Raw genomic sequence first — 15,043 nt, forward strand, 5'->3', positions numbered from 1 at the left:
CACAGTGATTATGAAAAAATTGCCTGAGACAGCAAAACCACTACTCAGTTTGCAGTCGAAGAGATCAGTGAGATTGCTGTATTTTTCCATTCGCTCCGAGAGTGTACAAATGTAACCAAATGGATGCGCACGGGTCCATTTGGTTACATTTGTACGCATGGTTTCAAGTTCTCAGTCGCCACGACTGATTTCAGTCATTTGGATTCCATAGAAGCCAGCATGTCTTCTATCTATGGGAGCATGTTGTGCATTGAAAATGGCTGATCTACAAGCTCTTCGCTTCTAGATGTTCTGTTTTTGGTTATTATATTAACATCAGAGCATTTGAAGTGGTCAAACTAGCAATATGTTTATCTTCTGTAAAATCCTAATGGTCTTGGATATTTCATAAAAGCAAAGGTTAAAGCCTCAATCTGTAATTTCTTCACAGCAGGAATATTACTAAAACATCATAATTTTACATATTGTGTTAATTGTTTAGGAAACTAGTATGGTGGGAGGATCCTGTCACACTGTTTCACAAATGGCACATTGGGACACAATCTTTCAGTCATGATATTTTATTTAGCTTTTACGCTCTCCGAGCAACAAAAGCATAAATTAACTGTGCATGTACATGCATTTGATTACATTTCTACTTTGAGGATTGTACTGTGTATATCATGTACATTTGGTTACATACATTTTGTACATTTTGGGGAGTTACAAATGAACACTTGACTGTGTTTGTGTTCCCAAAAGGAGAGCAGCCCAGTCTGGAGTTGTTGTGGTTCAGCAGTGGCCCTGAAGTCTCTGCCCTCCGTCTCAAAGCCTTCCTGTCTGTTTTTGACTGCCAGGAGTTCCTGGAGCTACATGGAACCATAGAAGATCATCTCCTGGTCACACTTTGTCTGGTCACTTACATAGTCCTTCAGGTAATAATGGCTCTGCTTTTTTAAACAACTTTAAAAAAGAATGCTGTCCCACATTTTGGGCATGTCTCTATGGGTGAGAAACCCATATTAAACAAAAGAAGGCAGATCTACAAGATTTGTAGTAGGTTTCCACTACTTGTACAACAAAGTTAACCTTAATCCTATCCTAAGTTATTGTTGAATGACAACTTTACTCCTAGCTCCTAACATTTTGCAGAGAACATGAGAGAACATGGCCACAATATCTATTTTAACATCTGTAAAGTTGGTCACGTGGCCAAAAGATGTGGCCACTTGCCAATTGAAAACATGTGGACATTGGTGGACATATGCTGTTGCCCCAACAGGGCCAGAAACAAGGCCTTTTAACCACGCTACTTACACACACTACAACTCGCTTACAATTCGCAAACCTGGCAACACTGCCCTGTGTTCTAATAGGCCCACCAGGCCCGCCCCCACACTACCTTTCACAGTCTCACAATCGGCAGCCATCTTGCTTTTTATTTATATGGGCGAGTGGAAATTTAATGCAAATAAATTAATTATAGGTCCAGCAAGCAAATCATGAGGGTCTGTTTGTGCTCAATAGGTCACAATAACATTCCGATTTTAGGTGTTGTGTTTTGTATGACATTTTGGCCAGTAGTTTTATATCTATCTCAGCTTTTGCCTGATAGCACACATGCTAACAGTGGTGACCACAACGTTAGCAGCATTTGATGACAGGTTGCCATAGCAACGTACAGTGTGCGCAGACCTAACGTGAGTTGTTTACCAAAGAAACACACGATGTAACATTATAAACTCATGTAACCTTGTGTGTCTAGATTGCCCGTTTTTTATTTGACCAAGACAGACCATGCTAACGGTGTTGGCGCGTTAGCATCACACAGCTTACAGGCTCAGTGTTGCATGTAGAATACTTTCAAACATGACAATCCAAACGTTTTTAATGTGAGATGTTCTGGTGAGTTGCTGATCACAGAGGATTGTGTATTATATCAACCTGGGATTTTATAATAGGCTATAAATTGCATTTTAGATTTACTTTTGTCTCATGAAAAGCGTTAATGACCTGAAAATGAAAAACCATTTATTTTATTTCAATTGAAGTTTGCTTTGGACGAATGCAACTACAACATGCGCGCCGTTACTACATGTGGAGTCAACTCCCGCAATTTCCTTCTTCCCATAGTGTGTGGCAAAGTAATTCTAGTCAACAACAATAGATAAGGTGTGTGGACAAAAAATATGTATGTATATACACCAATTGTTGCTCCTTGCAACTGCAACTACTTTCAACCATTATCGCCAAATGGAACCGGCCTGCAACAGGTGAGTCCAGACCACTGCAACCAGGGTCTTCCTAATGTAAAACTGAAGTCACTTCCTGTCGTGCCTACGTAATTGGTGATGTTTGGAAATGCAAGTCAAATATAGGACCCTGGCCAGACTGATGGTGAAGTGAGAAAAATAAGTCCACCAAACGTAGCCAATCAGTCTGAATTCCAGGCTAGTTCATCAGTGTCTCAGTTACATGATAATACTGGTAATAATCTAGTTATAATTCCAATTTGATCAAAATGGTGTTTGACTCTCTCTTGTGTATTATTATTATTATTAACAATTAATCCAATGCTGCAGGATAGTTTTCAGCCATACAAGGTATACGAGTTTCAGACATGCTTATGCAGTCTGTGATAATCATTTTGAGAACAATGACTCTAATCTGATTAAAATGTCACCAAAACGTCGCCACACTCCTCTTTATTTATATTAAGACTAAGTATAGAGCCTTTCAATAAAGTTTTGTATCCCTTATGTACTTAGGGATTAGTGTAAACACAGAATGAAAGGAAGAAATGTATTGGTCACACTTCATCATGCAACAAGCTTTCTATTTGAGATTTACATTGGTAATGAATGCACAACAAATAATTCATCTGCTTTTTGTCCACATGCGATTTGAAAATAAACATCAGTTGTTGACAGTCTTTTCCATGTTGCTTTGTCGTGGCTAGATGTCAGCCATTACCATCAATGTAGCCACAGACACTGGTCTATTCAATGGCTGGTGTGTTGACAGCAGTCCTGTGGTCAACAATGGCCATGATAAGCATCTGAGAGCCAGGACAGTTTGAACATTTAAATCACATTGATCTTATTCAGGTCATTGCTTTTTTTTTCCTTTTTAGCTGTGGTCTTAAGTTTATAAAATATTCACCTTTTAATACCTTCATTTCAACTGAAATTCAATTCAAAGTATATAAACGTATCTGGAAGCCTTTGTTGCACATCCCAGCAAGCGCTCAATGTCTCGATCACTGCTTGAATTTCCTGTTGATTACTAAAGTGAAATATAAATGATAATCGGATCTAATTGCAACAATTCAGTTGTATAATGCAGTGGACATGCATCTGTACTTACAAAATCTACACTGAAATTACAGATGTTCATTATTAGAAGCATTATTATTAATCTATTGAACTTTACAACCAAATCTTGTACAATCATAGTTACACAAATTATGTTTTCTGTCATACCGCTGCTTCTCATAAACATTAAAGTGCATCTCCTCTAGTGATGACAGATGTGTTCAAAAATGATTTAGAAGTATGCAGGCAAAGTAAGGACTGTATATTTTATAGTCAACATGTGGCAAAGTTGGTCTAGACTAGAATCCAAAAAGGATAAAAGAGAAGTCTCTTGGCCAGAGACTTATGACAAACAGATCAAGACAACAGACGAGGATGAGCATCCAAAAGACAGACCGACCCACTGACAGAGTTCTTGCTACGTACTGTATTTGGTTCTCAAAGCACATCTGGCTATTCAAAAGTAGCAGATATACAAACTAATATAGCGCGTCACTTTGAACATTTAAAACTCCAAATCTTTGCTTCTGGGGGTCCCTGCAACCAAATACATCATTACATCATTTTGGGGATCTGTGACATGAAAAGGTTTGACAGCCACTGACATAGACATTTTCAGAGAACAGTTTAGAAGACATTTGTAGAATCTGCCTCAGATCCTAATGGGTTAAACAAAGACATTCAGTCAGATGGACAGACAGACAGATGGACAGACTGAAAAATAAACGGCTAGATCTGGAGCCAGGCCCACAGTCAGACAGACAGATGGACAGTTAAAGACAAACAGAGACTGGGGAGAAAGCAGTCAGCTACTGCTGTCACTCGGACTATTTGTTCTCTGCTACTCTGTACACCCCCCAACCCCCCCAACACCCTACTCTATTCAAACAGCTCCAGGGTTTGTTTTGTACATACAATTAAGCAACCTTGTTGTTCCCAACATGCAGCATTGTTTCTTCCTCTGTTTAACTTCAGTGCAGGCAGCAGACAAAACATAGCAGAATACAAGAGATACAGACCAGACCTGTGTGTGTGTGTGTGTGTGTGTGTGTGTGTGTGTGTGTGTGTGTGCGTGTGTGTGTGTGTGTGTGTGTGTGTGTGTGTGTGTGTGTATTCTCGTTGGCTCAGGTGCAGCAGCTGTCCATGGAGGACGTGGATGCTTATCTAAGTCAAGCTGTGTGTCTGAGACTCCAGAGCCCCCAGGAGCTTGAGTGTATCAAGGTCAGTTCCAGACACACATGTACACACACAGGTGTTATATATATAGCATAGATCAGGGGTTGTCAACTGACTGAACCAGGAACCACCGTTGTGTTGGGTTGAGATAACGTGCTTTAGTAACCCCTGCTATGCATCCCTATACATGTCTATACTGTACATGTCACGCTGTCTCTCAAGCAAGCCTCAACCAATGGTCTACGACAGGGGTTTTCCATCCCTTTTCATATTTGTCGTCAGATAAGATTCTGTCCACAGTTCCATGCTGTATCCATGTTTGTACTATAGGAGCGATAACAGGCTAACGTACATTCTGTAATTGTGTAGACGTGTAAATTAAGTAATGCCGATGTTTAACAACAATTTATCTCTTGAGAGTGTAACATTAAACCAAGTGGACCCTTTAGTTTTACACTCTCAAGAGTTAAAGATCTATAAGGGTCCATTTGGTTACCAGCTCTCCATCATTTAACCGGGAACCACCTGGAACCTCTTCAAGGACCACTGGTTGAAAACCATTTTTGTAGATCATCAATAGACGGTATTAACCGTAGCATTCCATAACATTTCATTCCATTTTGCGTGACAGCATTTGCCCTATGTTCAGCATAATGTACATTTTTACATTAACTTTTTTTTAACCCTAGCTTCCAAATTCTGGGCATTTGACCATTTGGCAAAAAGAATTATGAACATTCAACAAAATTAATGAGCATGGGCAAAAATGGACAAACATCTGTCAAAAATCAATGTACTTCTGCAAAAACGGCAGATCTACAAGCTCACAACACTCATTGTGGGCATGCAGATCTGTTGTTTTCACGGATGTACAACAAACAGAACATGATTTATTATTCTGTGCCTATTGGGTCACAACTCGAACGGCCCTGAGTTGGCTAAGCGAGCCACGCAGCGTTTGACACGGCAACTTTCTCCACGGTGTCTCCGTGGCTCAAGTTCGCTTGAGATGGCGGGCCTCCGTCGCGTTCTAGACTTGTCCATAGAGTTCTAGTCCGCAGTTGTTGCAGGCGAGAGGAACTTCCGCGTTGACCACAGAAGTGGGGCGTGGTTATAAGCACAACCCGTGTAGGATTTAGAATGTTGTCGGTAGAAGAGCAGGTAGACCAACTGCAACCACTGCAGTTGCGTTGTTTATACACCACACAGATCAGTTAAATTCATATTTTATTCAGTAAAGAAAAGTTATGGATTTCAGCTTTAACGTTAGTAGCTTTTGTAGGATCTAATGATTATGTCACTTTGGACCAGTTGCTTCTATAAAGACTTTTAGGATTATGATGCATCAAAGTAACTTTGAGGTGGTGTCGTCGTAACTCTGAGAGTGTACAAATGTAACCAATATGGACCTGTAAATAAACACATTTCACAGTGTTCAACGTCTCTGCAGCCTATTTCTTAAAAAGGCTACATGGACTCGGTAAGAAGTCCGCTGTGATTTTCCACCCTCTGGGAAAATGGCCCTGCTGTTTGCTTGCCTTGTTGGAGCCCCATTTATTTTTACTGCTTAATTACCATACTCACATCTAGTAATTTGTATTTTTTGCTGCTTGCCTGTTTTCTACACAATAATTAGGGCTGGGCGTCGATTTGAACATGGTCTTTGGGAGTGTTTCAGAGCCCGAAGGGGGGGTTTTAGCCGTGTGACTGACTACTGGATAGCTCATCTCCGTGGGGGAATAGGAGGCACACTTTCATTCGTTTAGCTAATGGGGCTCTCTCTCTGTGTTTAGACAGCTCCAACAAACACACAGAGAAACACACAGTGACGTGCAGTCGTGCACACACGCACTCACATTCACCCATTGATCCGTCACTGATAAGTGTGTCTGTGGGTGTGTGTGTTGAAGGTTTTAGATAAGGAACTAAACCAAGGCAGCTATAGTTGCTGACAACACACACTGAAACAATGGCAGCCACCAGTCTTTAAAGTCCTGGACTCACAACAAGCAGGACAAACATCCAACAAAAACACACGTGCGCAGCACACACACACACACACACACACACACACACACACACACACGTGCGCGCGTCACACACACACACACACACACACACACACACAAACAGCACGCCCCAAGACAGAGAATAACTTCTGTGTTTGGGGGGAAGGGGGTTGTTGGTAATTTTTGTGATGCGTTGGTTTCGTTGCGACATTCCTCCTCATTGAACTTGTGTGTGTGTGTGTGTGTGTGTGTGTGTGTGTGTGTGTGTGTGTGTGTGAGGGGGTGTGTGGGGCGACAGTCGCCTGTCTGTCCTGCCTGCCGCTCAACCACATGGAGCTATTTACACCATGCATGCTCCGCCCCACTGGACACACACACGTGCGTGCGTGTGAGAGAGAGAGAGTTTTTTGTGTGTCTTTTGTGTGTTGAACACAAAGTGAGAGAAATAAGAATTGAGAAACGTGCACACACTATCACTATCTCTTATGCGCTCTACATTTGTGTGTGTGTGTGTGTGTGTGTGTGTGTGTGTGTGTGTGTGTGTGTGTGTGTGTGTGTGTGTGCGCGCCTACCTGGCGGAGTATTTTGTATCATGTGTGTTTGTATCATGTGTGTTTGCTGTAGGTGTGAATCTGTGTTTGGATGAGAGCAGATGGCAAGCGTGTGCGTGTGTGTGTGTGTGTGTGTGTGTGTGTGTGTGTGTGCGCACGTGTGTGGACAGGTAATTATTCCTGTCTGTTATCATTGTCGGACAGCCGACAGGTGAGAGCATAGGACACACACACACACACACACACACACACACACACTGCACATTTGCCTGCTGTTAACAGTTACTTTCATTAGATTTCAGTTAGCTATTATTGTCCTGTCTTTCTTTCTTCCTTTCTTTCTCCCTATTTTTCTTTCCTTCTCTTTTTTCTTTTAAACTCATCAACATGCTCTGGTCATAGTACACTGTAAAATGCTCATTGGTTCCATTTGTACACCCTTTCGTAGCCCAGCGTGGCGCAAAAGATTAGATTAGTTTCAAGTTTCTATGTAATGTCTATGCAAATGAGAGTTCTAAGAGTTCCAATCCGGAGTGCTAATTTTGCACTGACACCATTGGTTACCTTCTGCATTTGTCTGTGTAAATTAATTAATTGATTAATTGAATACTTTATTAACATCCTTATCAACAGTTAAGGTAGTATAGTCAAAGGTTATGCTAAAAGCATTACACACCTGGGCAGTAGCATCATCAGATGCAGGATGTTATTACCAAGGTGGTCAAAGGTGTTAAAAATGGGGTGAAATGGTTCATTTGGGCATTTTATTTCGAAGTTTCAGCTTGAAACGCTGGCTCTGAAGTTTCTGAACCAATCAGAGTGTTGCAACCCTTCAGGCGATGGGACATGCAGGACGCATGGAGTGTGTTTGTGTACAAGTCAGTTTTTAGTTTTTAGTAAAATCCTTGCGTAATTGGTGGCAGCATACAGCAATAGAAGAAAATCGTTGCCATGCTTGAGCCGAGGTGATCTTTGGAGAAAGGAGGCCAGATGGTGTTATGCCCATGGACATACTCCGTTATTAGACAGTGTCCATCTGTGAGGGACATGTGAACAGATGCCAAAGAGAGGTGGACAGTAACAGTGGTTATAAACCAAATATAAACCAATTATGGTATTGATTTATTCATGTAGCATCAACAGTCCGATAATACAGTGGTTTTCAACCTTTTTCTTATCAAGGTCCATTCTTTATTTGGCATTTGAGGCACGGACCGCCATTTGATGACATTTAAAAAGGCTGTATTTTGCGTGTCTTAAGTACCAGGTCTTATTCTCTAACTTGAGTAAACTAAAGACCTGGAGGCGTGATCAATGCTCTTTGGCCACTCAGAATAGCCAAATGGCATTGATCACGCCTCCAGGTCTTTAGTTTACTCAAGTTAGGGAATAAGACCTGGTACTTAAGACACACAAAATACAGCCCTTAGCCTAAAACGTATATATTTTTTACAAATATGTTGAGATTTTTATTATCGTGAGAACGATTGCTTCCATTTTTGCATTGCAACTTTTCAGGACTAGAATATTAGCTTGGAGTAGAAAAAAATTGTGCCATTTTTATCATGATTATTATTGAGGACCTAGTGTATGAACTTATGAAGATAGGTGTAAAAGTGGTGAAGTGGTCCTTAAGATTTTTAACAATAATTTAACTCTCGAGAGCGTAACATTTATTTGTCCATTTGGTTCTCAACTCTCCATCATTCAGCGTGGAACCTCCTCAAGGACCACTGGTGGGCCCCTTACCACTATTTGAAAACCACCGTGTTAATAAATAATCAAGTTTTATATGACCGGCAGCTGCATGGACTCTCCAGCCGCGCAGTGCAACTGGGTCATCTTTATGTCCGAGGGCTGGCTCACCTCCTGGGTGCAAACTGCGCTAGTGGCTGCCCGCTGCCCATCCACGCCATGATGCCCTGGCACAGCTTCGATGGCCGCCTGTACCACGCCAAGTACCTGCAGGCGCACAATGGTGCCACACTCGTGATGACAGCAGGCGACGATGTGAGTGTAACAAAATGTGAAATGGTTAAATTATCATCAAATCCAATTATCGACTATGGGACAGGTCTATTTTCTAAAAGTGTACTACCCCTGGAGGAGTTTGAGTTTATTAATACAAATGTGTTGGTCATTCTTAACAATGTCTCTTCTCTGCAGTCCTCCTGTCAGTCCCTGCTCCTCCATCTGAAGGAGCAACTTCTAGAAGTGTGCAGGAAGAGAGGCAGGACCCTGCAGTCTAAACCCAGAACTGGAACCCGCACTTTGGAACCCAGCTGTGGAGACGGAAGCAGTGCTGGCTCCGCACACATAGGTGAGAGTCTAAACACACACGCTGTAAGCTTTGTAGTGCCTTCACTTTCATCCTTTTGCCCCTATATACTATTCCTGTAAGCTTTGTAAACATAACAGGGGCTGAAACAATTAGACCTGAGAAATATGAGCCATGTTGGCTAAAGGCTATAAGAATTACATTTGTTTCCGGGGGTTATATTATTAAAATTATTATATTTTATCTTGAAGCGTTGGAAAGCTATTGAGGCCTGCATTGATTTTGGTGGCTTCAGTGTTATTCCAACTCCAATCAATTCACAAGATGGAAAAGAGCAAAGTGAAAATAAAAGGAAGAAAATGTCAGAGGCGCATTAAACTTGACAGTTGTAGAATGTGTGGTTGTAGTTCTTTGGTGCCCCTCACAGAACCACATTACCCAGAGGGCCGCACTGTAATGAGCTCCATGTGTGCTGTGGCCACACACATCACCCCCACCCCCCAGTGTGTGTGTGTGTGTGTGTGTGTGTGTGTGTGTGTGTGTGTGTGTGTGTGTGTGTGTGTGTGTGTGTGTACACACATGCGCGCACACACACATACACTCCAGCACACACGCTTGGTTCCTAGACATGCTTTGTCAGAGCGGTAGTAATAGCAGGGTTCTGTTTATAGGCAGAGAGAGCTCTATTTTAAGACACACAACAAGACTAACAGATTACAGACCTCTCCCTTTCTCTGTCTCTCTCTAGCCACTTTTATACACACATCCCACAATAATGGCGTAAAGAAGAGTGCCATTAATGCCAACTTTGCTGTTTTAACACGGAACCAAACAAAGCTGCCTCCGTGTGTACATTTACATGGTGTGCCAGCGTTCCAGAATGTATAAGACAACAGTGTCAGCATCTAGTGTGCAATTAACTGAAGATGTATCGAAGCTAGGCATGTAACGATTCACTCAACTCACGATAAGATTCGTATCACCATATGAGGTTCACGATACGATTTTTCACGATATTTTTAATTACCGTTTTTTAAATTTTATATGATTTATCTTCCCCCTGAGATCTTTTATTTAACTACATTGCAAAAAAAGTAGCATTACTTTTGACATAATTGCCTTCCTTGATGAGCATCAACGACCATCATCACCTGGGCACAGACACACACAGCTCCCCTCTACAGTGCTCTATAATGAATTGCATTTTTACTACACTACTGAAAGTGACTATCATGTCTCTCCAAAAGCACTTGAACCAGTAAGACGCGCAAACGCGGGAAGCGAACGCAGCTCGTACATATTTGGGTTTTGGACGTATAGCTGCTTTGGGGACTCCTTATATGGTTATGGCTGAGTCATGGTGACACAAATCACTCAGCTCCATATATGGGCACAAAAGTGGGACAGACAGACAGACAGACACACACACAGACAGACAGACATGATCTGCTAGGTCTCATAGTAAGTGCTCATTGCGTTCGCAATCACTGCGTTCGCAATAATGGAATATGACTAAAGCACACATTTCACTTAACACTAGCCCCCCTTGAAAATCGATTTGAATCTATTCATATCGTCGGGATTAATATCGATATATATCGATATACGATATATCGTTACATGCCTAATCGAAGCTGATAATTATGTAGAACCAATAACAGACCTATGGTGCTGATGTAGGTTAATCGAATAACCGAGAAGTAATTTATTGTCTTTTAATATATCAACAAATCGACAACAGAACATTATGAGTGGATTTTATTTTAATTTTTTTATCGAGTACATCCATTAGTCTGATTAACCAACAAATGGTGCTATACAAAGAATAGCCAAAATAGTTGATCTACAACCTCACAACATGTTGCATTGCAACTGTTGTGAGATTGTATATCTGGGTTTTTTTTCACTATAAAGATAACTTAATCCAAAACGTTTAAATAATTGTGCTGCTGTTGTTGGTATACATTTATGTCTGTAGCCTGCCTATGCATTTATTTGACAATACTGAATGATGACATAGCTGATTCAATCACAGAAGATTTGGTACTGAAGCATGCAAAGGTTGTATAATCCACTCAGTTACCGCGGGTAACTGCGAGGTCGGCCTGCACAACACTACTTTGTACAAGGAAGGAAAGGAAGGAAAGGAAGGAAGGAAGGACGGATCAGCTTAAGGATACATTTTTCCTTTTTTTTTTCAATACTCTGGATACTTTCGGACCCGATCCAATCCTCTCGGCTCCGTTTCAGACCAGACCCCCCCCCTTTCTCCCCTCACTGTATATGTATCTTTTCCCTTTTTGCTTATATATGATGAATTCCTGTTCTGTTCTTTAACTACATAGAAGTGTCTATTTGTATGTCTCTATATGTTTTGATGAATTGAACAATGTGGACCCTGTTGTAAACAAGTGTAATGCTTAATTGGGTCGTCTCTGTATTGAGTTTGTGCTTGAAATGTACTGTAATTCTACAAACTGTTAATACATTTTTCAATCAATCAATCTTCTCTGCTCCGTTTCGGACCAGATCCAATCCTTCTCTGTTCCATTTCGGACCAGATCCAATCCTTCTCTGCTCTGTTTCGGACCAGATCCAATCCTTCTCTGCTCTGTTTCGGACCAGATCCAATCCTTCTCTGCTCTGTTTCGGACCAGATCCAATCCTTCTCTGTTCCATTTCGGACCAGATCCAATCCTTCTCTGCTCTGTTTCGGACCAGATCCAATCCTTCTCTGCTCTGTTTCGGACCAGATCCAATCCTTCTCTGCTCTGTTTCGGACCAGATCCAATCCTTCTCGGCTCCGTTTCGGACCCGATCCAATCCTTCTCGCCTCGGTTTCGGACCCGATCCAATCCTTCTCTGCTCTGTTTCGGACCCGATCCAATCCTTCTCTGCTCTGTTTCGGACCAGATCCAATCCTTCTCTGCTCTGTTTCGGACCAGATCCAATCCTTCTCTGCTCCGTTTCGGACCAGATCCAATCCTTCTCTGCTCTGTTTCGGACCAGATCCAATCCTTCTCTGCTCTGTTTCGGACCAGATCCAATCCTTCTCTGCTCTGTTTCGGACCCGATCCAATCCTTCTCGCCTCGGTTTCGGACCAGATCCAATCCTTCTCTGCTCTGTTTCGGACCAGATCCAATCCTTCTAGGCTCCGTTTCGGACCCGATCCAATCCTTCTCGCCTCGGTTTCGGACCAGATCCAATCCTTCTCTGCTCTGTTTCGGACCAGATCCAATCCTTCTCTGTTCCATTTCAGACCAGATCCAATCCTTCTCTGTTCCATTTCAGACCAGATCCAATCCTTCTCGGCTCCGTTTCGGACCTGGACCGTGCTACAGTCTTGCACACAAGTAAATGTTTGTAAATAATTGAACAATGAAAGGTGAACCCAGCTGTTAATCGACAGTTTACAGCTCTAGACAAAGTGACTTAATGTCTCCAGCAAATTGTAGAAAACAGCTGTGTGCCATGTAGGCACAGAGACTTTGATTTGCGCCAAACTGTCTCCCTTCTGTCCCCGTCAAGTATTGTGGGTCTCTGGAGGATGTTTCTGGTTTTATAGATGGAATGTGATACAACTCTTTTTACCTCAATGTTTCATTTCTGCCAGACGTAGACACCAATCATTACTACAGAGCTGTGGGGAGATGGTATTTGTGTGTGTGTGTGTGTGTGTGTGTGTGTGTGTGTGTGTGTGTGTGTGTGTGTGTGTGTGTGTGTGTTTGTGAGAGTGTGTGTGTGCTCCCTTATGTGTATGCCTGCATATGTACTCGCGTACGTATATGCCTGCGCTTGTACCATGTGTGTGTGCGTGCGTGCGTGCGAGAGAGGAAAGAGAGAGAAAGAAAGAGAGAGAGCAGCAGTGGCGCTATGTGGTAGCACTGAGAGCCCACTTTGGTTTTTGTTTGGAAGCAGGCCTGATGTTTAGTCTCCTCAGCAAATATCTTTACTGCCTGACTGCCCTCACAATTACATTTCAACAGCAAATCAGGATGTGACTCTCATATATATATAATATATTTATATATACAACGCACGCACGTGCACACACACACACACACACACACACTTCCAAAAAAAATAGAAACCACTCTAACCAACCAGCCATGGGGGCGGGAATGGCTCAGCGATAGAGTGGCAGCCACCGGGCTCCCCCAGAGTTAGTGTCGAAGTGTCCTTGAGCAAGACTCTGAATGCCTAATTGCTCCCTATGTGCAGGTTGGTGCCTTGCATGGTTTCCTTCGCCGTCGGTGTATGGATGTGTGTGTGAATGGGTTAATGTAATGCACAATCTATGTAAAGCACTTTGAATAAAAGCGCTATAAAAATATTAAATGCACAATTTTCCATTTACCATCCAAACAGTAGAATAATTTAAAACCTTAATGCACCTTAACCTTAAACCGTATACCAAAAATATCTGTTCGATAATCGACGCATCGCAAATGAATGCATTGCGTCACGTGTATGACATAATACAATTATTTTTCTAGCAAAACAAATAATATGGGAACCAAAACAAAACCTACTACATATATACTTGCCATTGTATATATATTGTCATATGGTATTCATATGGTACTTTATTCTTTGCTAATGTATTCATTCGTTTGCTCTGTTTGTAGAAACCACGGTTTCATGGATTAAGGAGAAATAAACCTGCTAGTCCGTTGAAATATACCTTGGTGTCACATATACTCTCTCTGACCGGAGATCAGCTCACATCCAACAAAACTAACCAGCAGAGAATATTTATTAGCAACAATCTTTGTATTTTTGTGATTTAATACATTTTGTTGCTTTTTATGGTTGCTCCTAAATGATGCCAATAACATATTCTATTCCATCGTAAGTGACACTACAGGTCACACACACTTCTAATTCTTTGTGTCACTGTCCTTGCTGTGTCCACAAAATGACCAGATTTATCCGAAAGAACACTAAGATCCAATCATAAGTGGTGGTGGTTCAGATCGGATAGATAGATTGATAGATAGATAGATAGATAGATAGACCCACCTTTTCAGACTCCATCATGGCCCATAGCACTTACCCTACCCCCTTAGATAGCATTTCTGTAGACTTAGATAGCATTTGATACAGACTGATAGCATGTTATGTAGACAGCACTATAATTGCATTGTATGTAGTCATAGCACGTCATAGTACATAATGTATAGCATAGTATAGTATATATGTATAGTTTATATGTATAGTTTCATTATATATGTGAGAGCCCCGTCTTAGCTCTCGAGGAGTTGATCCCGTAGTTGAACCTGGTTGACGCGCTGTTTAAATGCCATTTGTTCTGTGTCAGCCCCACAATGCGATAATAAATACACAGGTAGGCAGCTCTTCTTGCCTTTGACACATTTAGTTCCAAGCAGTGCATGAGTATGGCATCAGTATCTGCGTGATTTCAAAATGAAACAATAATCAGTATAGAGTAGACACAAACAATGGATATTCTCTGACAAGCATTTCTCCACACAGCATTTGACAGTGGTAGCATACCTGCGGTCGAAACCATTTGCCCCTTCCGGGTCAATCCTCCCTCACCATACCCGTGAACTTGATACTTAAGTAAACAACAGCGCCACCCCAAGGTTACATGAATGTGCTTGACCTTGGTACTCATTTGGCCCTTACAATATAGATATTTACTGTTACACTGTTACGTTCTTATACGCATGTTTCATGATAAATGCTTTTTATGTGATTTATTCCCATGC

The 15,043-nt window shown here is 41.7% G+C and overlaps 1 protein-coding gene across 3 annotated transcripts in view; it reads left to right on the plus strand.

The window, feature by feature from the left end:
• Positions 1-15,043, plus strand: part of fam120b (family with sequence similarity 120 member B) — a 44,802-nt gene that overhangs the window by 6,507 nt on the left and 23,252 nt on the right. For all 3 annotated transcript variants that reach the window (XM_080767258.1, XM_080767257.1, XM_080767259.1), the window contains 4 exons: positions 742-914; positions 4,422-4,514; positions 8,833-9,039; positions 9,196-9,349. In XM_080767258.1, coding sequence (XP_080623384.1) covers positions 742-914; positions 4,422-4,514; positions 8,833-9,039; positions 9,196-9,349 — 627 coding nt within the window. The remainder of the gene's footprint in view (positions 1-741; positions 915-4,421; positions 4,515-8,832; positions 9,040-9,195; positions 9,350-15,043) is intronic.

The sequence above is a fragment of the Protomyctophum bolini genome (genome assembly GCF_963924005.1).
Source record: "Protomyctophum bolini genome assembly, chromosome: 1".
NCBI lineage: Eukaryota > Metazoa > Chordata > Actinopteri > Myctophiformes > Myctophidae > Protomyctophum > Protomyctophum bolini.